General features: G+C 37.6%; 1 protein-coding gene and 1 long non-coding RNA gene across 7 annotated transcripts; one reads left to right on the plus strand and one right to left on the minus strand.

The window, feature by feature from the left end:
- Window positions 1-18: 18 nt before the first annotated feature.
- LOC123321857 (sodium channel protein para) lies at window positions 19-21,103 on the minus strand. 4 transcript variants are annotated; one of them, XM_044909639.1, is made up of 29 exons: window positions 20,957-21,103; window positions 20,313-20,345; window positions 17,733-17,888; window positions 17,473-17,678; window positions 16,166-16,294; window positions 15,279-15,370; window positions 14,909-15,121; window positions 14,792-14,855; window positions 14,593-14,737; window positions 14,227-14,391; window positions 13,939-14,169; window positions 13,175-13,415; window positions 12,909-13,105; window positions 12,639-12,729; window positions 12,504-12,572; window positions 11,083-11,363; window positions 10,848-11,021; window positions 10,626-10,788; window positions 10,338-10,525; window positions 10,083-10,287; window positions 8,802-8,933; window positions 8,503-8,748; window positions 8,011-8,453; window positions 7,710-7,955; window positions 7,420-7,614; window positions 7,227-7,364; window positions 7,046-7,153; window positions 6,409-6,984; window positions 19-5,319 (listed from the first exon to the last, which is right to left on the minus strand). In XM_044909639.1, the coding sequence occupies exons 1-29, from the start codon at window positions 21,101-21,103 to the stop codon at window positions 4,510-4,512; spliced, it is 6,084 nt and encodes a 2,027-aa protein (XP_044765574.1). In that variant the 3' UTR covers window positions 19-4,509. The 4 variants fall into 4 exon arrangements, with proteins under 4 accessions (XP_044765574.1, XP_044765573.1, XP_044765572.1 ...); XM_044909638.1 differs by having other exon boundaries at window positions 13,882-14,169; XM_044909637.1 differs by having other exon boundaries at window positions 10,053-10,287; window positions 13,882-14,169.
- Window positions 19,172-22,297, plus strand: LOC123321859. 3 transcript variants are annotated; one of them, XR_006538958.1, is made up of 4 exons: window positions 19,172-20,042; window positions 20,748-21,199; window positions 21,628-21,861; window positions 21,932-22,297. It is a non-coding gene; the product is annotated as an uncharacterized LOC123321859 (long non-coding RNA). The 3 variants fall into 3 exon arrangements; XR_006538957.1 differs by having other exon boundaries at window positions 20,748-21,861; XR_006538959.1 differs by having other exon boundaries at window positions 20,860-21,861.
- The last annotated feature ends 1,350 nt before the right edge of the window (window positions 22,298-23,647 follow it).

A 23,647-nucleotide genomic window follows, 5' to 3' on the forward strand; every position in this document is an offset into this window, starting at 1 on the left:
GGGAGGAATAATGAGCAGTTAAATCGAAATCGCTTTAATTCTTCGCAAAGCTTATAAACTAAATCTTAAATATATCAATAGCTACCCCTAAAAACAACGATTGCTTAGAAAAATTATATGTATGTATGTCGTAATACTATTGTTTTTCATTATATTACATGAATAAATTTTCTTTTTGAATGGTAGATATAATGTTATGTCCACGTCACACATATATCTACATATTCCTCACAAGTGAAATCGTATGCAAAATATGAAAAAGCACAAATACAGACATGTGCAGAATGTTAACTTTGTGTTTTTGGGTGAATAGCTTTAGTTTCATAGCCATTTTTTTTTAGATTTACGAATGGACGCTTCAAAACGCAATGGAATAATTCTTTCAACAAAGGAGGTGTATCGATATTCATCTAAATTAATCGCAGTATTCTGAGGGGATGGATTCAGAGAAGTGATGAACTGAGCAGGGGTGCTCTTTCGACATAAGATCATCACTTCTGAGGTAATTTTTCACATTTTCCTTCCAAAACTAGCCCTTAATCCCCTATGGGGGTAGGACGGGATATTTACCCAAAATGATCGAATATATTGATTGAAAGCCTGGGTACAGTGTTCTCCTTATCATTAAAATCGACTTAAAAATTATAAGTGGGACGCTAGATAAGGAACTGATTTTTCAATTTCATTAAGCATAAAGAAGATTCTATATGAATTATTCTTTTCAGTTGCTAACAGTGGTTTCTCCTTGATATTAACCAAAAATTTGTCTTATGAGCCTGAAAAATAAACTTCGATTATATTATTTTAAAGTTCATCATCGAAAGGCACCTCTGTATCTTTCATCTTTCGTAAAATATCTCTTAGGTTGATAAAACGGCTTTTTCATTAATACTCTTGAATATGATTCAAATTTTCATTATGAATTAGCATGGGAAACATTAATTCCCCGTTGATCAGAAGAGTTAATAAGCTTGAAGATCATTTCTCCTTCTTGGTTCTATCATATTCAAGAGTACAGCTGAATCAATATCTTAACTGTTTTCAAAAGTTTCCTCCCAACTGAAAAATATAAAGCTTGAAGTCTTTACATTGCAGATCAGATACGAATTCTTACAGATTAATTTTATATAATGTGCTCATAAGTGAATTGAAAGAATATTAAAAATTTCATTTTCACCAAGCTACCCTTTCGTTTGACATTCTCCTCCTTATAGCTGAGAAAAATTTATTGGGTGACAAAAATAGCTGAAGCAATCTAGATTCGATATAATATGAAAATGTCTCAAGTTGATATTATTCTAGTCTTTCAGCTAAAATTGTCGTATTGTACAGAATCAGCAAAAATTCAAACATGTGACGTATGTACCACCATGTAATGTTTGTACGGAAAGATTTTAACGTAAATCGAAAACTATGAATTGCTTCAAATTGGAAATACAATTGAGCGATTGCAAATTCATTTACACAGTGGTACATAATACAATGTCTTCGAAATTTTTTCTCAATTCGACTGCTATATCATAGCAATAATTGCTAGGGATAACACTTTCTGGAAGTTATTGTTGATTAATTGTTGGTTCTCCCCTGAATTTCCATTTTTAATACCTACTCAAAAAGAATAACATTGTTCATGAATCAAAGGTCATGTACTACTTCAAGCCTTCCAGTGAAATTAGTAATGACCATTATATAGAATTCATATATAACACATAAAAAATTTTCACAGCACCATGTAGTTTGAAATATTTGTTATTTTTTAAGTTAACACAAAAAGAATAACACTATTAAAATTATCGAGATTCAGTAAAACAACAACAGGTTATAAATTTCCTATCAACAAAAATTCCTATAGGAAATGAGTACATTTAAAAGAAAGTTGAAAATCTTTCAGAATTACCTAAAAATAATAGAAAAGCAGCTTCTATGCTCTCAAATAAACAAGAAACATCCTTCAGTTTCAATATTCCAATATTTATCCTACATATTAATGATTAGCTCGTATCAGAAGCTGTTCTTGATCTACAACCTGAAAATATCCGAAGAGAAGAAAACACATTTCCTTTCAAGGTTTTGTATTCTTAACGCAATCCTAACAAAGCAATATCAAGGCTGAACATATGTATAAAATTGTAATTCACTAAAAAATCACAGTCATTGAAAAGCTTCAATTGAATTCTTCCCATCAAAGTTCAGGTTTCATAAGAAATCCATTTGAACTAATATTTCTATAACAATTGAACATGCTCTTATTTACATTCATTAATGATCTATCGCCAATTACTGTAGAATATTTCTTGCGAATTACATAAGACTTGGATGATTTAATATCGGAATTCGTAATAGTTTATATAATGTTCGTGATTATTTATCACTCATTTATTATGACGAAGAAAAAATTAATGAAATAATATGATTATAAATTCAGTTACTGTCGCATTAGATGAAATTTTCACATTTATGATTCACTTTATCCAACATTCTGGAAGAATCACCTAGGTTTTGGTGGATGAATTTCTTATTGATACATCGAATGCTACAGTAACCCCGATTGCTTTATACATCAGCACAATATTTAAGTTTAAATGAGGTGTGAATTGAACTTTTGGAGCTTGGAACTTGTTTTCTAGCCCCCCAAGTTTTTCTAACAAACAAAATTGTTTAACACAACCTAAGGGGTTGTATGGGTTTCGGATTCCATCGAGCTGCTTCTTTTGCTAAGTCAAATTGTAGAAAACTCATGCGAAATATGCTATCTGGGAACAATAGCACTTCTCTCAACAACCAATAAATGGAAAACTATTAAAATTTGTATCGCCACCGAAAATATTGAACAACAGGGGCGTGAAAAGATCGATATGAACATTGCACAAATACGCTTAAATAATTCTGAAAATATATGAGTGACATTTTTTTTTTTTTGTTAATGGAAATGGAGTTATAGTTAAGGCGTCTGTCAGTTTCTGTGTTGCTACAAATGCGATCATATCCAAAAAATGATTTGTGCTTGTTGGTGTTCACCTCATCGAATGCTGAAATAAATTTAAGCACACGTCTTTATAGTTCTGAGGTTGTGCTAGCAGTTATTTGAAAAATGTCACGCATAACACTGTGTGAATAACTATTGTGGTAGGCATACAATTTGATAAATTTGCATTTTCTTTCGCCCCTCCTTCCGTCATGCGATACATGTAGTAAGTGAAGATAGCTTTAATATATAATAGCATTTTAATAAAGCACCATAACTATCATACAATTAGACATAAATTTATCAGTCCTCTTCAAAATTGCTTTAATGTTGTGCTCTATCTCTGAGTTGTGTTGAATATGTAATATTGATAACTCAATGCCAAGTGAGAAAACGGTGCATTAACCCGCGATCGGAAAAGAAAAACTTATGGAAATACTTGGGAACTGTTTGATCCATCGCATTCTTCGTTTTTCCAACCACGACTGCACCGTTTCCCCCCCAACATCGAGAGTTTATTCATCCGACATAGTGGAATAAGATGACAAATAGTGTATATGTACAAAATATTTTTTGTCCACGCAAAAAATTCAAAGCAATAAAAAAAGAATTGACTTTCACATCCCTAGTATTCACTGTATGCAAACAACTCATTCTGAAACGGCCGAAAAAAGGTGTATGAATTTCATTGAAACGAGTGAATAAGATCGGGAATTAATGGATTCATCTGCGATATATTTTGCCGCTGCTCGACTGGATTAATTTTCGAAAATGAATCGAAACGAAGTCTGGAAATGAGCAGCGTTTCATGAATGAGAAACAATATGGTTGTGTTCGTGTAGAGGTGATGGTTACTAATAAATTTAACTGTCTCGGTGATCTCGACGCCTGGCTCAATGAAAAACAGACTAACATTTGCTAGTTCGTGATATAAGACACAAATCCAGATCGTATACCCCGATTAAAAAAAAAATACAGCAGGATCCGCATATAACGGGTACAACAGATAAGCGGTAACTTCTCGAGTTACTTTGTGAATGTAATTCCAGTTGGTTTTTTTACTTTTTCTACGATTTAAGCTCATAGAAGCCTATGAGGAGCAACTGGTATAACGAGCACAACATATAGCGAACTGGCTTCATGCTGAGCTCTTTATACTAGTTGCTCGTGGCCTCGTTATAGGCGGGTCCTTTTGTTTTGAGTGAATTTTCAACGGCAGAAAGATTAGGAGTTTCCGATCTGCGTATAATTTGCTTGTCAGTCGAAGTGAACCCGTTGAAATGTTTCACCTTAAGCCAGGCGTCAACTTCATAGAAATGACTGATATCTTCTTCATCAAACTACACAGCACAAACTGAAGCCACAATTTATCTTGGACGAATTCGCGACTCAATTGAAAAACAACACAACGCTAAAAGGGTATATGTAGTATTGCACATATTCGATGTATAAAATGATACAAATTTGTCCAGGATAAACTATTCTGTGGTCACTTGGGTGTATAGACCTGGCTAAGAGAAGGTCAGGGAGGGGCGAGGCCTTTCTCAAACATCAGCAGAACGGGAGCTGATACTTGGAGTCCTACTGTGTAGCACGACTTTGTGGCCGTTTTTTGTGACGAAGCCGTCGCTCTCGACGAGGACGGCGGTCTGGCGACCTCCCACCTCTCCTTCGCCCTCGGACTTGGTGTCGGCTCCAGAGTCGTCGGACCGACTTGTCGGCCCTTCGCCCCGGTTCTGCTTATGCTTGCGCCAGGCGTTCTGTATCAGCCTGGCGCAGTATTCTTCCCTCTGCCTCCAGCACGTCGAGCTGACGGGCTCGTAGCCCTGCTCGTTGGGTTTGGATTGCACTTCATTTAATTCGGCAGTCTCTTCGATCGCATTGCCCTTACGTGCGAAGAAGTCTTTGGTAAGGGCGTCTAGTATATCTACACAGAACATGAGGTCGCCCTTGCAAATCGGTATATCCATCGAGACAATTTTGTACTTGTTCGGCTTGTGGATTTGCAAGGGCGGCTCGAGCACGTCAAGAAAGTCGGACAGTTGATCGTAACGTATGTATTGAGTCCCATCCGGATCGAACTGTTGCCATATTTCGTAGTACATGTCGTAGTCGTCGTCTGTCAAACCCTCCTGCACGTCCTCCGTCGCCTGGGAGTAGTTCTCCAATATCACCGCGATGTACATGTTGATGACGATCAAGAACGAGATCACGAGGTAACTGAGGAGGAAAGCGATGCCTATTGTTGAGTTTCCGCAGTTCCCGGTTTCGCCTATCTCGTTGTCTGGCAGCTTGCAGTCCTCTTCGTTTATTATGCCGTCCAGGACTCCGTCCCAACCCGCCGACGTGGACATCTGTAAACACGTTTAGACATTTTAGTACCAGATAAGAATTTAAGAAGTTCCCTACAAGAATTTTAAACCTAATCGAATAAATTCCCTCATACAAGTGAAATCCCCATCAAAATCGGACATCTAGTTCAGGAGTTATGTATAGTTACAGTTTGGTACATTCCACTGCGCCCTAAAGGTCTATTGAGCCTCCCATCAGAGCTGCACAACTGCACCATCAACAGCTCTCCAGAGTTCCAATGAACTTCAGGTTCTGAGGGCTTCAATGAGGCTACACCCTCATCCTTCCTATAATTTTCTCGCCCAAGACATTGCTTGCGCAGGCTTGATAAGGTGACAATGTCCTCTGAGCAATCCAGTGAGGAGGCGTTACTTATTCTCACTCAGATCCAAATACTTCTTGGATCTTGCAGTTTAAAAAACCCAAAGGAAATTTTGGAATGATCTAGCCCTGGAAGATTCCTCGAGAGTGTTTATCTTCTGGTTTCTTCCACCTTAAGAAACTTTTTCTTATAGGTGCATTCTCCTGTGCTCCAGAATGGCTCTGGGCCTGTAGATAGCGTTTATGTTCCCTTTCTGGCCTTCTCGTTTCCAGAGTGACCATAAACCCAGTCTAAAGAGACCTTGTTTTTCTTGCCTATTTAATTAAGTTTCCTTCGGCACTCCTATATCAGCTTTGGGTCCATGACATAGGAGTTTGACTATCAGAATGGATCACTATGTCACATCCTTGATAGTTTCTTTCCAGGTTCATGTCCTTATGAGCCTAACGATAGGGTTTCCTTGGTGCTTACCCTGTTTATTCCAGGTCCAGCCCCGTTTGTGGTTTTTGAACCACCTTTGTACCATTTAATGGTATTAAGTTTGAAATTTTGAGTAGTGCATTCCTTATCCCATTCTTCCCTTCTTTGTTAAGTAGGGATAAACAAACAAACGGACTATTAAAATGGAAAAAATGGGCAAGTTGGAATATTTCCATGATTTTTGATAAGATGGACATGCGTATGAAATTTGGAGGGTCTACCCACCCCAAACGATGACATTTTATTATTCTGACCAACATTGTGCTTATTTAAATTGATGGATTATTACCTGAAATAGGAGGATCATGGATTGTCCGAAAGTCTTGAAGTTGTAGACGTCGTCGAGTCCACTCTTGTCCTTCACGTTCATGAAGAAAGACATCCCGAAAATGGCGAAAATGAACATGACCAGGAACAGTAGTAAACATATGTTAAACAGTGCAGGCAGTGACATGGCTAGTGCAAAAAGCAGTGTGCGGATGCCCTTTGCCCCTTTTACCAATCGCAAAACACGTCCGACCTTCGCTACACGAACCACTCTCAACAATGTAGGAGACACAAAATATTTCTCTATCAAGTCACTCAGTACCAGTCCTAATATTGATAAAATCACAACTACTAAATCGAATAAGTTCCATGGTTCCGTAAAATAATGATAACGAAGAGCGAATATTTTCATGAGGCACTCGGTACTGAAAATAACTATAAATATCATGTTTAGTGCGTCCAGCACCCTTGTGAATGTGAGCTCTTGCTGGTAGTGATCCATTGTCATGGTCAACATGTTCAGTCCAATGAACAACATTATGATCATGTCGAACTTCTTGTTTGTCACTATTTCGAACACGATGGCTTGTGGCCTCCACTGAAAAAGTAAAATTGAGCTCAGTATCTTCAGAATCGATAAGAAAAAATCTTAAACCTACCCGAGGCCTCGGTATAGCCTTCATCGGTTTCTTCGAACCCATTTTCTTCATCGCATTGTAGTACTTTTTCTGATCTTCAGTCATGAACATCTCCAGCGATCCTCCTGCGTAAAAAATAACATTTCGTCAGGAATTTCTAGCTCACGTTATATAGGGACAAAAGTGGCAAACAGATACTTATCTTTTTCTTCTGCTCGTTGAAGTTATCGATGATTACTCCTATGAACAGGTTGAGAGTGAAGAACGAGCCAAATATGATGAAAAATACAAAATACAGGTACATATAAATATTGGTTTCTCTGATTGGTTGTTTTAAGGCCTGGAAAATTGATTGGATTAGTTATATTCGGATATGGGTGGCATTGAACTCTCACTTCTCTAGAATCTATAGCATCGTTCATGATTTGTATCCATCCTTTGAAAGTGGCTACTTGAAACAGGCACAAGTATGCCTTTCCGACATGATCGAAGTTCATTGGTGAATTGAGCCAAGTGTAATTTTCTGCCACGCATGCGTTGTAGTCTGGAATAATCTCGTAGCTCAATGAGGATTTATTCGCATCAACGCACTGAAAAAAATAACAGGATTATAGAAAACCTTCATGTTTCAAAAGAATAAAGCGTAAAGGCTACACGATAGGAAAGTAATAAATTTTAAGCTGACCTTGAAATATTTCCCTGCAAAAAGCTGTACTCCCATGATGGCAAATATTAGCCAGAATATCAAGCACACCAACAGCACATTGAAGATGGATGGTATGGCTTGTACCAAAGCGTTCACCACCACCCTCATACCTTGCATCCTTGACATGGCGCGCAACGGCCTCAAAGCTCTGAGTGTCCTCATTGTTTTGAATGCCTGAATACCTCCAGCCCCGCAAAGAGATGCCACGAAGTTTATTAACGATACCTGAAATCGAACTCGATGTATGCCAAATCATTCGACAGGATCAAAGATGACTCACCATAACAATTATAAAATCCAGCCAGCACCATGCGTTCGTGAAGTATTTCTGGAAACCCAGCGCAAGCCATTTTATCAACATCTCGAAGAAAAATATAACGGTGAAAATCCTATCCATATAATAAAGAATATCTTGTAGTATAGGCCTGTGCTGTAAATGTACATCTTCTAACGCTAACGCCAAACTGCTGAGTAGGATCATCGTTATGACAGCCGTCTCGAAATACGTATTCTCGATCAATTCGAACGTTTTGAACCTCAGATTCGCCCATCCTTGCCAGAATGGCGAATCCTCGTCACCTGCCAAGAATGGGAATCGTTTGTAGCAGTTTTCCGGGAAGCAGTCTGCTGAATATTCGTCCAGTATGATGTCTTCCGTTGCTGCATCTATTATAAGGTCTTCGTCTAGGGGACCCTCGCAGTCGCATTCTTCTTCGTCTGGGTCTGGAAGTAATGAGTTTAGTCGAAGAAAGATTTATGTGGAGGGTTTCACCTTCTTCGATGCCCAATTCTTCCTTACAAGCATCTCTTTTCTCCTCGTGATCGTCCAGTACATCTGCACTGCCCTTATGACTTTCTTCTTTGAACCTGTGCTTATGACTCCCATACGATTTGATACTGATTTCATCGTCGTCTAAATTGGCGAATAAATCGCCATGCTCTAAAATGGAATTACCTATTGCTTTCATTTTATTATTGATATTGTTTTTGCCTTTCCTAAAGTTCGTCTTCGAATCACCTATGGAAAAACAATAAGTTATGGTTGAATTTCCGTTAAATATTTCCTATTACCGTGAATGGTGAACTCCATGCCATCTCCGATGGTTACTTCCAACCGATCTTTTGTGCTTTTCTTATTTTTAAATATCATACCATCGGCCAGAATCTCATCACCAGACATTTCGAGAACCCCATCTCTCGCATCTAAAATAATTTATTAGGATGAAATAATTCGTTTCGTCTAAACGGAATCGAAGAGTATCTACATCTGAAATATGTCCAATCATTATTCTAGATGGAGTATACTAAGTGAGACTCAATAAAAATACGTCCAGGTATAGGAATGTTTTAATAACTTTCGGTCGACAGCCCTGTCGAGCTTCGGACATCTAGAACGGCTCGATACGACCGCATATTTATTCCTAGACGTTGGACCGTACGCTTTCCCGGAGAGCTACGATGTGCGGGCCTTCAAAAGCCTACCATAGTAGTCTGGAAAACATCTGCTCTTCAACTCGGACAGATTTGTCTTCCACCGAAAATGCAGCAGGAACGAACATTATCCTGGAAAGTGTGGTGGGAGTCCCATAATGCTCAATGGGCAATTGACCCATTGATTTTTCACCCATATGAGCATTTCTGATGGGATATAAGGAGTGGAAGATGATTACTCAATTTATCCCATGCTTTACGGTCTTTGGCTGTCTATGGTGATGAGGTCCAGGTTACCTAGGATACTACCTCTCAGGGCAAACTCGATTCTGATTGTCCGTTTGTGATATTTGACTCATCTAAGCCCGGCAAACATATGTATACCGTAAATTATTAAAATATTTCGACCCTTACTGGGTGTTCTTATTTCAATGTCACTTAGTATAACTGATTGACAATGTAAGTGTCAATTTTACAAATAATGAGATCTAAATTACGCCTTATTAGGACAAAGTGCATATGTTAATTCATGAAGAGTAAATGTCTATCCAACAGTTCGATCTATCTATGGAAATCATTATTATTTAACAACGATTAGAAGAGGTCATAGCGTCACTGAACAATGACCACAAATATTCTGTCCATTTGCAAAAAGTGCTCTGTAAATTAAAATTCTAAAGCTGCAATAAGCTACGATAGATGTCTGAAATTAAAAAATGTGGCGATGAAGTGAAGCGAAGCGACAAATTGATAGTGGAGGTTTTGCTCGATACGAGCAATAATTGGGAAGTAGCCTATCGAGGGCATGCTAGTGTGAGTATGAATGCGTAAAAATTAAGCACTACGTTTCGGCAACAAGCAAAACCAACTATCTTATTGTTGGATAAAAACCTTGTTTCCAACTGTTGGATGGTCCCTCACCTGGAGGCTGATCACTTATTTGATTCGTAAGCTTGAACCTTATCACTTTTGCGATATGTGAAACGCTACCCTTGATCCATCCTATAAACCGACCGATTCTGTCAAAGGCCTCTGCTATTTTATTTGTGTCGTTATCAGCGGTAGGTGCCGATAGATTGGACGATCCAAAATTACTCAAAAGCAAGGCTAAGAAAAGGTTGAGCACCTGAAATCAGACAACGGTAGAGAAAAATAATGTTCGATACTTATACATACCACAAGATTTCCGATAACAACGGTAGCAAGGAAAAAAGGTATACAAGATACATCTCCTACTAGCATACAATCCCACATAGATTCTATCCATTCTCCACATAACACCCTGAATACTATCATGAAAGAATGCATGAAATCGGTGAAATTCCATCTTGGAAGATCCCCGTCAGGAAATCTATCCATATTATCTACAAACAACCACTTATTACCAAAAAAATTCTTACTGAATAACCAATTATTTCAATAATGTTCTCACTGGTACTACTTGCAACATTCGCATTCCCTCACCTGTATAGTTTTTACCAAATAACTGCATACCCATGACGGCAAAGATGAAAATAATAATGCACAGCACGAATGTTAGATTACCTAAAGCACCCATCGTTCTTCCCATGATGGAAATAAGTAAATTGAGGGTTGGCCAGGACTTCGCCAGTTTGAAGACCCTCAGCTGAAAATGCAGGAGTGAATAGAACACCTTGACCACCCTATACATTTGGCTCTACGTACCAATCTGAACGAACGCAATACGGACAAACCCTGAACACCTTCCAGACCCAGTTCCAGCAAGGATAGAGCTACGATGATGAAATCAAATATGTTCCATCCCTCTTGAAAATAATATTTCGGACTCATAGCTATCAGTTTCATCGTCGCTTCAATCATGAACGTGGCTGTGAAGAACTGTAAAAACAGATAGGATAAATAAGACGGTACGAGATCTATCCAAGATAATATAGCTTACATAGTTACCACTCTTCAGTGCCTTGTCAAGATCTTTGTCCATATCATGGTGATCCAGCGCCATAAATAGTGTGTTCACGACAATGCAGAGTGTGATGAAAAGTTCAACAAATGGATCGAAAACAACAAGTGCTACATATTTCTGAATCTGTAGCCAACACCAACAACAGTCCCAAACGCAAAACATATCGATAATCTTGATTGCTGTCTCTAGAAAACGTTCTCTGAACGTAGGCTCTTCTTCCTCATCGTCATCTTTGGCTGAGAAATAATAAACAGAAACTGTACGAAATATTAGTAAACGTGAAGTTGACACACTCTTTGTGGAAAGAGATTTTTGTGCAAGGAAAGATGAGGGTGTTCTCAAACGATGGTTGAGACGTTGCTCATAGGTTCTATGGAAAAAGCTGTCTTGATATTCAGAATGACCTATATTCGAACAGAAATGTGAAAGAGAATGATTACACAACCGACGTTCCCTATGAAAAAGGTGAAGCAGTTTATAAAATGGTGAGAAACTTTTGGTTGGTGGAAAAATACATCAAGTAACTTCATCTTTTTCGGTAGAATATCAAGATTTCAATTCATAACAGCTTTCTACTATAAAATGAGAGGAAATATTCTTAAACACCATCGGAATTGCTTTTTTCAACTTTGATCTATTAAGCTCAACCTCTTCCACTAATCTTCATTCGTCGATTTGATCTGTTTTGAGAATAATAATGGAACCGCCACATTTTGGCACTGGATGTCATTGCTTCAAGGAAGTATTCGTCGAATTCAATAGTTGGCAGGTTGATAATTGAAGATTTAAATCGATGAGAATTATATTGATCAGATTTGGCTGCAAGAAATATTGATGCACGAATTTACATCAATTACTGTTATGCGCAGATTATTTGGAACAGTTATGTGCAAAAGAGATTGAATATAGACTTAGTTATGATGTATAATAGATGAAAGTATCCCCAACATCTTCGACAAAATATCTTTCGTTACACTCTAATTATTGAATGGATGAAGATCCTCTCATTGCCTACTTGAGAATAAACTACATATCAATCAAGGTGTGATCAAAAAGACATTACTATAATTTCAATATTAGGGATCGTTATTTCTTTCAGGAAATGTATTTTTTGACCACGCCTCTGAAGCTTGAATTCTTTGATTGGGGGTGCTTCAAAAGCCATGATTAAGTGCTTTTGAGAGTTACAAGGAAGATACTGACCATTAATTTATTGTTACCTTATGGTTATGGCCTCGGAAAAAGTTTTGAATAATGGACACAATTGTTAATTTTCAGCAAAACATTGATATATGAGGTTGTGCAGTTTCTAATTAATATTACTAGATTGAAGCAATTTACGATGGTGTGTATGAGTTTGAAAGTCTTAAATATTACGAATGGAATCGTTTCCTTACCTCCGTGCTCACTAGCGACGCTTTGCTGTCCAGCAGCTTGCTCGATAATATCATTCAGGACCATAACATCTGTGAACAACATAATATCCAAACCGTCAAGAAATTTCCAAGGTGTATCGTTCAATATCTTCTTACCTTTCATATCAACCATGGTTTGCTGTTGGGAGGAATCAACAAATGGATTGTCTTTCAGCTTATTTTCACACAGCTGCCCAGTTGGTCCATCCTGTAATTCGGACGAATGAATAGGAAAACCTTGTCTTAGGCTCCTTCCACACCATACCATCGGGTTTTTAGCCGAAGAGAACCCGATAATGATTCATCACATCGCGCCGGACGGTGTGAAAGGAGTCTTATGGTAGGAAGTTAGGTTAGGACATGCGCGGTTAGCGTAAAATTACTTACATAATCTCCCCGGTGTGTTTTCTGAGCGAGCTCCGTGTAATTGTTAGTAGAGGTAGGTCCATTCCTTTTAGATCGACCCCTGAGTTGACTTTCCTTCGTCATGACCTTGCCGTTACTTCCGAAACCTCCAAGTAAATCGCCATGAGAGGTATATGACATTCGTGACGCATGCGAGGTATAAGAAGAATGGCGAGAGCCTGTTCATTCGTGGAAAACAAAAGTATCAGATTATAAGACCGCCCTAAATCGCGAATGGGTTTACGTACCAAGATTCGTGTAATATAATGGAACGACCATAGCACCATTTTCTTCACTCATGGGTGTGACGGCATTGGAGTCATCGGCATAAGGCAAATGTTCTTGTGCATCCAGGTATGTTGACAAAACTAAAGGCTTTCGATCACTTGGTGGCGCTACCATTCTTCTATTACTTCTCATGGTAAACTGGTGACTACCTCGTGAACCACGTCGAAGATTGAATGGAGAGCCTGGAAGACTTAGGCTTGCCTGCGTATAGAACAAGTTTGCCTCATTCAACTATCAAAAAGGCACAGGAATGGGAAGAGTGAAAGTTACAGAATAGAGTGTGAAGCACCACAGACAGGCGGAGTAGTCTTAGTATTGCTAATAAATATTGAGTCTTCTATAGGCTTGTAATTTGGAACGGAGGCATGGAGGCTCGTGCAAGGCTATTCTTCGAAAACTATTTCATTGCTGTCATAGTGTACAGAAGTGAATCCAGACCGAGGTCCGAAAATTTTCAGTGCGGAAAATCATTTTGAATCCCTGATACGGTTCAATATCGATCCGACCAACCAATGTTGAACCTTGAAAGTCTGAACACCATAATTGTCATGATCTTTATTTTCGCATTCGACATGTACCTTTTTTTCGTATTACTGTTTTTTTTTTTTGTATGAAACGAAAGAGGTCGTTCGAAGAATTAGTTTTCAATAAATATCAGGACACTTACAGCGCTGACTTTCCGCATCTTGTTTGGATTGGTAGGGATTCTTCTTTGTTCACTCACAGAATCTAATCCTTCGGATCTTATGCTTATTCTTTCCTTGTTGTTGTCGTCGTAGCCCTTCTCCTGGCCGACGAAGAGCTCGTAACTGTGGTCCGAGAAGTCGGAGGGTGATTTTATGAAGCCGGCCGCTGCGGCTGCAGCTGCAGCAGCCGCATCGTCCGCTGCCTGTTGCGCAGCCGCCGCTCTTGCTCCAGCCCTGTTAGCCTTTTCTTGTGCTTTGTTCTCGGCTTCCTAGAATATATGGTCGTAATGAATCAGTACCCACCTTCGACAGGAGTTCCGGCTTACCCTTATAGCCTCCTCCTCGGCAGCTTCCTCCTCTTCGGCCTTCTTTTGTAACTCGTCGTAAGACATGGCGACGATGGCCAAAATCAGGTTAACCAAATAGAACGAACCTAAGAATATGATCACGATGAAGAACAACATGTGCCAAGGCCCAGCTGATCGCAGAACCTGAAATCGGAATATTTGAAGCGCATCCATCTTAGATAAGCTGTCCTCTCAGGGCTTTCCAACAAGGGTTCATATTTAAAAAATTGTATCGTTCAAATGGGTATTGATCGAGTGGTGAAAATTTTGCTAAAACCTCCAGTTGGAGAACCCTGTAGTATGTAAATCTAGCCTGAACCAGAAGAGAAATAGGGGCCTACTGACCAGTTGATATAAATTCTCCCAATAATCCTGAGTCATAAGTCTGAAGGCAGAAAGGAAAGCCCAACCGAACGTGTCAAAACTTGTGTAACCATAATTTGGGTTGTCTCCATAACCTTGTAAACATGTGTATCCTGGTTTGCATTGTCTGAAACCACCAAACGGTCATTTTGCGATTAAACAGTGGAAAGTCACGTCTTACCCGGCTCCTGAAGAATTCCCGCATAATGGTATCTCCCCTTTCACTTCGTCGAAGTACCAATTTGCTGAAAAATTCGTGTTGAATTTCGGGAAAACCCTCGAATAGATATGCACTTACTTTCGTTCGACATGAATCTGTCCCAATTTTCATCAGTGAGATTTCCCCAGGAGCCATCCATTGGAAAATTTTTTATACATTTCTGCGTCAGGACTCCCATATAAATTTGCAAACCCATAAGCGCGAAAACAGAAAGGGAAAACATCGTTAAAATTATCACATCTCGTAGATTTTTTACTGATTCAATGACAGCACCAACGATGGTTTTGAGACCTGAAAATCCACGTCGTATGTACTAAACCTTCCCCCTATGTTGCACTGATACCATTGAATTGTCAAGAAAGCATTTTGGGATTAAAAGTGAAAATTGTAATATGTGTTCCTTAAACCATAATACTTCCTTGATAATCTTTTAAAATCTATCATTTACCTGGAACTATGGCAACAGTTTTCAAGGCTCTCAGTACCCTAAAAGTTCTCAAGGCAGCAAGATTTCCGAGGTCTATGCCCATAGTAACATAGCTGTAAATATCAACCAACGATTCATTTGAATGCTTCGTGAAGGTTTCAATTTGAATTTCAACTAAAAAGCAACAACAGCAAGAAAATCCTCAATAATATTTAACTTTAAATTTGATTTTTATGAATGCATTATTATCCATAATCGCATGTCAAAATATTACTATTTCTCAGATGGGAATCTACTCAGCGTATTCTATTCATTACATCAATCTAACAGTTTTTAATCATCAAAGATTCTATCTATCTATTCTAAATATTTTTGGGTAGAGAATCGAATTTCTATTTATCTCACTACTTACAATTAGTACATCTACGTAATGGAAGAAGAAATAGCAATCACAATGAACTCACATGTCTTTCTCTTTATCAATTAGTTTCGTAAACATAATCAAGTGCTAAGTGATCATTTTTTTAACTCTTCAGGCTATAAGAAAGGAAACTATGCAACAATACTCGCGCAAGAACTTATTTTCTGAAAAAACAATTTTCGTTGCTATACATTTTGTTCGCTATTATTTCAAGTTATAATCGAATAGAGAGTGTTGAAATATTTGAGAGTGTTGTTCTTTGAATATCAATTTAAGATTTGTTTTTGTGTGATATTCTACATTATTTTCATTTTCAGATAGCTTCGTAGCTGGGAATTTTTGAATAGCGAAGTACGTGTAAAATACTGTTCCTAAGAAATTCTTCATAGATGTGTTATGCATTCAGTTGAGAGTCAATATGTGAAGATAATCAAACTACTCAGATAAGATCCTCAACACTAGAGTCTATGTCTACTAAGCTACTCACGCTAAAGCTATGACTACGAAGTCTAGCCAGTTCCATGCATCTCTAAGGTAGGTGAACGGTTGAAGTATAAAACCTCTGGCCATCACCTTGACTGCTGACTCGAATGTATAAATACCAGTAAATATCACCCTGAAAAACATAACATTCATGCAGACAAAGAACTACTCGTTGGCTGAATTAGAAACTAATTTAAAAATTACCCTACAATCGAAAATGTGGCCAGAGTATCCAGGGACATCTCTAAAACTATAGAAGATAAGCAGTAATTTGTTTCCTGTTGAAAATTTGCAATATTCTAATTGTTGGTTACGTTTTCGAGTTTTTTTAAGGGTTCAACCTGATGTAGGAAATATTTGACATAATATCTGGTTCATTATTTCCAAAGTGAAGAGTGATCCTCCAGTTCTTGTATTCCATCCATTCATTTTGGGGCTATGACTATAGTAGATTAAGATTGGGCTAAAATACAGCCTTTCAGACCATTTTGACTGTATGAGCTCAGTTCACCTAGCTATTGAGATATAAGTGTTTTAATTTTGCGAAACCCATTCGAGGTTTGCTCCAGTTATACATTTTTCCTTCTCTTCTGACTGGAATAGTAACGATATTTCAAAGACTTTGGAAATAGTGAACCAAGAGTTTTCTCATTACTTGGGTAGAGAGTCAGTATGTAGTTGCATTATGAGCTTGATTGCAAAAAAATTCACTATTGAAGGTTGTTCACTTATCAGCATATTTTTTTACCGTAATGTTACTTTGGCGTGTCAAATTCAAATATTCGATGAAATCGCAACACATTAATCCTCAAGTCGGTGTTCTGTTCGAGTTTGACCTATCTCCTTTTGTGGCACAGCCATCATATCAAAAGAATGCATGGGGTTTAAATTTTTTGCAATTGAAGAATAATTGGGGTACAGTGTAGACTGCCTCCCCGTGGTGTACCCTGGGCAACGTGTTTAACACGGCAAAATAGTCTACAAATTGGTATTCTTGCTTTGGAATATCCAAATATCAAAAAACCACATAAACTAGGCAAATAGAAAAATTTTCAGATAGGTCGACCATTATTTGGGATTTGCCATGTTATTCCCACAATAAAACACCCCCTTTAGGGTAGAAGGAATGAAAGTAATTTTTGCAATAACCCTATACCACATACAGGGATACAGTGATACAGGGAGTCTCACACATCCCTGCCTTTCAAGAATTGGCTGCAGTTTAGACGAAAGAAGGATTCCTGTGTTGCAATTTCACGAATCATGTACATATACCGATCAGTTGAAGAGTAGAAAATGGCTGGTACTTACTCGGTTGATTCAACAGTCGGTGTCGTGGGCATTATCATGAGGATGCAGTTGACAAGGATGGTGGTGATGATGAATAGAGAAAACAAAGGATGCACTAAAATATAAATTGCTACCCGGCGTATAGGATTGAATGGATTAAGCATCCACATAGCATTTGTTGCGCTGAATCGGAATATATCCTTTCCTTTACTAATTACTACGAAAGTCTGAAAGGAGAATTAGATTGTTGGTGTAAAGATATCGCACGTTGGCAAACTCACCATTTGGTTGTGGTAAAAAGGATCGATGTCTTCAAGTGGTGTGCTCGCCAGTTCCGGTGGAAAACTCCCGTGCAAACGTACTGGTAGTGGCAAGCCCTGTTCCAAGGTCGGGTCGGGCTGTGGCCCTTCATCTTCGTCCTCGTCTTCATACCGAATCTGTGTGAAACCGATTTTTCATTACAATAGTTGCATATTTCTATGTACACTTCAACCCCACCGCAGGCACTTCAACAGTACATAAAACGTATGCTCAAATAATGAATTCAAACGTTCCTCTCTGTGTATGTATCATATGAAGTCGTGAACTTCTCCCTTCATACACGTGTGATACAGGCATAATGATTTCAACCTGCAGCATAATCATCGAACCAAACGTTCTAAGGCATTTCCATGCAATGAATTGAGTAGCAAATGCTTCTTGAACACCATGAAGATGATTCATGACCTTTCGTTGTGTATCCCTACTGATGAACAATGTGTTTTTGGGTTATAGAGTAAAACGAATTCTGGTAAAAATCCTCTGTGCATTATTTTTTCAACCAGGGCAATCTGTCGATTTTTTTGCTAGCTATGTAGTTATTCAACCATCTCGTTTGGTCATTTGTCCTAATTTCTGAATAAATCACCTCTGCATTAGAGGGAAATGTGCTTGATTACACCATTTTGATGATTTCGAAAAAGCAAATCGATATTTCAGGTCCTTCAGTAGTAGAAAGAGTAATTAGGTGGAGCTGTGAGTGTGTTTCGAGAATATTGTTGTATAGAAATAAATGTTAGTTGAAGTTAAGTGTTTCATTTTTATTTCTCAACCCTCCCAACCCATAAAATAACTGTCAATATCGGGAATATGAACCATTAACCCATTAAGTCCCAGAACTATTTTTCATCGAATTTTTTTGTGAAACTTCGCTGATTTCGTGTTTTCGGTGACATGTGACTGAGAAAAATATTTAAAAAGATCCTAGCCAATCCTCCGCGTTGATATTGAAGGTTTTATAAACGTGCCATATGGCATCACGGGTACTAAGAGAGTACCGGGTTTCGAGAAGGTGGGAATGAAATGAATCTCGCCAGAAACACAAAGTAGAATTTATTATTAGATGGGAAATATATTTATTGAATGGGTTTGTTAAAAAAAAATCATATTTCAGACATATCACTGGGTGTGGTAATTCGCAAAACAGTCTAAACACAGTCCCACACCACATTTTTGGCATCCCATGCGTGTTTGAGATGTGCACCTTTCCAAAGCACATCTCAGTCTCTTATTATTTTCATTTCTTGTTGCGTTTTTCAATTATCAAGTGAGGTTGAACCTTTCAAGAACGTGTTCGAACGTGAACAAATACAATAGCCCGCGAATCATGGCACACAGACATAAATAAACGGACTACAGATTGTTGTGCCGTATGGCATCACGGGTACATAATGGGTTAATGAGCAGAAACTCACGAAGATCTCTAAAGTATGAAGCTACAATTGTAGCAAAAAAATGTTCTCTATACTAAATATTTTGTTATGTTTTACAATTACCTCAATTCTTGTTTTTTTTTTGTTATATTGTTTTCATTGAAGTTGTTTCTGATTATTCACAATTTGATTTGCAGCTCATTCATAGAAAGCTGAAATATTTTTAGCGTCTGTGCACTACTAATTTTAACTTATTCAAATGAAGAATATTGTAGTGGTAGGTGTATGTGTGTGCTCTTAGTGTGCAATTGAATCAAAATAATTCTTGGGATATCTTCGACTCATGTTTGATTGGCATTAAGCGTAACTACATTTCCTTAACTTTTCAAAAGTAAGCTGTTCATGGTGCAATAACTGTTGATATCTTCGATTCACAAATTCAAACGATCCAGTATGGGAAATGAATTCATGATTGAAAAATGCTCCAGACAATAAAATATATGTGTTTGTGATTATCCAATGCTCATGCAAAAATATGAACTATTGTCTATATCTATTATTTTTTCATCAGTACTTACAATTGTGGGGTTTATCATTTTTAAGTTTTAATGTTTTGATTGATTCGAATCATTTTTTGTTTGGGCAGGCTTTGTCATAAGTGAGTGTTCTGTTGTGATAATATTAATATGCTTTTTTTTTCAGTAGATAGGTTGAATCCTTCATGTGCATATCAAGATGGGATTAACATATATTTTAAAAGTGACTGTTACCAAACTGTATAAAAAATGTTGAAAAATCAATTTTTTTTTAAACTTTCTAGATTGATCTTTCATCCAACCAACCGAAAAATCTCCAGTCTTCCACTTTGAGCAGGCTGGATCAATGGACAACCCCATCGTGGTGAGCTCTTGTTTAAATTACAATGATTTTCATATTTTTGCGATTGTGAAAGGCCTAAACGCATCAGTCCGAAATTCAAGGGTGAAAAGCAAAATGCGGCCATCTAATCATCTACAGAGAAAAATTATAGCTAGGTAATTCAGTATGCGACTGACGATAGCATTCGAAGATTCGTACAATTTTATAAATTTCGATTCATATAGACATCGTCAGAGGCATTCATCAACTAGAAAGCATGTTTCTGTGGCCATTTTCACTGTAAAATCTTACTTCTTTTTTCTTTGTCCCCCGTCCAAAGCCGGTCTGTAATAAAGATTTATATTTAACATGAACATAACATCTTTCTAACCTACTTATGTTAACTAGAAAAATGCCACGTGGTAAATCACCATTCAGTATACTCTGCCGAGAAATCTTTTGTCATAACTGTGCTGTATTACATCAGAAATATTTCCTGGTAAAATGGCAATCCATCTACGATTGATCATCACGAAAACACTCAGTGGGAGTGTATCAATTATCTTTATTAAAAAATCTAATTTGCGAAATGACTATAACTCGTTTGAAAATGCAGGTATATAACACGTATCCCACATCTACGCCCTATCCTTGTAGTGAATTTGTAGAAATTTTTAACCGTTATCATCAATTATAAACTTTCAATTTAATTGGAGATGTTTCTCTAATTTTTTGTTTATTTTTCAGGAGTTTGAGAGTCATATTCCACTTTCGAACAAGTCTGATATCCAAATTTGGGGAATTCTGCTATGCAACACATACTTTCGACCGTAAATAATGAAATTGTTTTTTTTTTCAGTTTTTCCAAGTGTTCATTCTGGTCGAATTTCAAACGAAAATAGGAGCATTCCCGTCAAAGGAAATCGTAAAAGGGCAAGATCAATGGATGGGCTTACCTCTCCCTCAGCTCTTTTCTTTTCGAGCTCCTTCTGTTTAGCATGTTCTTCTGCGATTCGAGCTTGTATAACTGCCAACGACTCTCTTGTGAATGGACGGAATAAGCTTCGCTCCTCTTCGGAAAATGAGTCGGAGACGACGGACATTTCTTTTCACTCCTAGGCCCCCACGATACCCTGAAAATGATCCAATTGAATTTTATCCAGCTCTGAGACAAAGTTCTTCCTTTTCATAACTTAATGGTACAGGGAAAATAACATGTATACTAATATACCTATAGGGATATACACACTGAACCCTTTTTAAGTACTCACACAAGCAATTTTCCCTTAAATTTGAAATTTTTATCACGTGCCTATTCGAACTGAAGGGTTAAGGGATTCGAAATAATTATTCAGATTGTGAACTTTTAGCTTGAGCCTCTATAATCTATATTATTATGATGAAATTCGTTTCGATTTTTACTGAACAGTTTGAATATTGGAAATGTATTTCAGCTTCACTTTTTCTTCGAGCTTTGGGCTATATACAAAGTAATACCTGCATTTGCAGCAAGTCTGATTATTTTAACTGAATTCATAAAGACATTTTTGTTTAAGATATTTGTGTTGAATATTTCCACTCATGTATTTCTCTATGTTGTATTTTATGAGTTAATTCATTTTTGCAGTATCAAAATGGGCGAATTCTCTTGGGTCTGTCTCCACTAGCAATCCCCGGGATGATTCATTCTAAATTGGCTAGATATCCAATTTTTTCCAAGGATCACCAGTAGGCTTATTGGACGTATTCGACATGAAAATAAATCAATCCCGATTCGAGGACTGGAAAGGAACTCTTCAGTGTTCGAGGGTAGCGGGAATCAAATCCTATACAATGTTCATTCATCTGACCTAATTTGAAGGTTGGTTATCTCGCTCAATGCACCCTCTAAGCGGGAATGCGGACTACCTATTTTATTTTCAATTCTCCAGGTTTCAGGTTCGCTCCCGGGAGAAATCTCCCCCTTTTTTTAATTTCAGCATTTCTGAATGGAGATCTCGACGATGTAATCTGATACAATAGTGGAAATTTCTCGGTGCGGGGTGTTGCGGCAGCGTGGTTTCATCCCCGTGAAGTTGATGGTGTGAACACTGCTGATGGAGCTTCATAATTATCGTATTTCATGCATCTGAGTTTGATGGCAGTTCAGGTGGAATACGTTGAGATAAATTTCCACTGAAGAAAAACGGTATCATCGTCTGAGAATATCAGAAACGAACTCACTAACCATTGTAGTCCTTTGAAAGTCTACAAAATTCATTTTGAAGGAAATTATAGAGAAGGAAATAATGTGAGAATGAACAACTGTTTTTATCGAGTCTTATTGTATCGAAATACCCAACCCAATATTCATGACAGCTTTTTTCAGGGTTGAAAAAAAGAAACATGGAACGCTGACTGAAAAAAATAGAAAAAAAACAATAATACTGACGAGGAAGATTGAGATTCAGAGTTATGTTGTTCATTTCTCTGAATTGCCAACCAGAATTAATGAAGACAAAGACCAATAAAATTATTCCAACAAAGAGTTTTTTCTTTTCCTTAATTTTTCAACAGCACCTGAGGCAATACGAATTTTAATCGAAACTTTAATATCGGTGATATTAGAATATCTTGCAAACAGTTTTAACCAAAGATATTGTAATATCTTTGGTTTTAACGGTGAATCAAATTGATTTCTTGAGATTATTGAACGTGCACTATTGTTATCATTGTTATTCAACTAAAATGGATAAGTAGGAAGAAAAATGTAAATGAGAATCCTGCTTATTCCATAAAAGTTTATTTGAACGTCCTTTCCTTGTAATGCTACACTTTCTGATCATACTTTGTCGATAGAATTTTAATATTTTCATTTTACTTCCGATGGAAATCTTTTCTGGAAGCAGTGAAGAAAATTTGCCACTATCTTAGTTTGCCTTTTTAGAAATAAACTCTTCCTACAGCATAAGTTGTTAAATCGCAAGAGGTTCCTAGTTGTTATTGCCATAAAACAATAACTTCCCCATTTACATACCCTTATTTCATTATCTTCCTAATCATCAAAGGAAAAACCGTCCAATGCCTCCTTCTAACCACTCTATGTTTCCTAATTGCCATCCTACTCTACCTTGTCATGAGATATAACTATTGAGCAATATTTAAATATTGCATGCAATTTAGGAACAGGCCCATTCGCCATTTTGTCACCATCCCTTCTTCGTAATACAAATTGTATGAAGTTTTGCTCAGTTTTCATTCGAAGCAAGCTAAGGATGTCTATAATATTTTCTTACATTTGTTTCTATGCATTCAGACACTGCTAGAACACGTACAATTCAAGCACATGTTCCACCCTGTAGGGAAAGTGTCGGATGAAGTGAATCCATGGCACAGTGTGTACTCTGTCTGTATAAACATCCTTTAATGAGAGTAAAGCCTCGGAAGCCGCTCTGAACCCGCTTCATTCATGTCGAATTTGAAATTATCCAGATGCTCAGTAATGAAGTCATTCGCGGAATTATGTTAATCAAACTATCCATGCGAGCATACCGAGCTATGTTGGAGTTATGTCGGTAACAGCCCCATGCCACAGTTTGCAACAACTATGTCGGATCAAATCCTTCCTCGAAATGGAAATTAGATGAGACCCAATTAGGCTAATTATT

The sequence above is a fragment of the Coccinella septempunctata genome, chromosome X (genome assembly GCF_907165205.1).
Source record: "Coccinella septempunctata chromosome X, icCocSept1.1, whole genome shotgun sequence".
NCBI lineage: Eukaryota > Metazoa > Arthropoda > Insecta > Coleoptera > Coccinellidae > Coccinella > Coccinella septempunctata.

Coding starts and splice junctions, on each gene's coding strand:
- LOC123321857 (XM_044909637.1), bottom strand. CDS start 21,103: ATGTCCGTCGTCTCCGACTCATTTTCCGAAGAGGAGCGAAGCTTATTC. Junction 7,615..7,709: donor TTGCAGGGAAATATTTCAAG/GTCAGCTTAAAA, acceptor TATTTTTTTCAG/TGCGTTGATGCGAATAAATC. Junction 5,320..6,408: donor CCATGATCCTCCTATTTCAG/GTAATAATCCAT, acceptor ACGTGTTTACAG/ATGTCCACGTCGGCGGGTTG.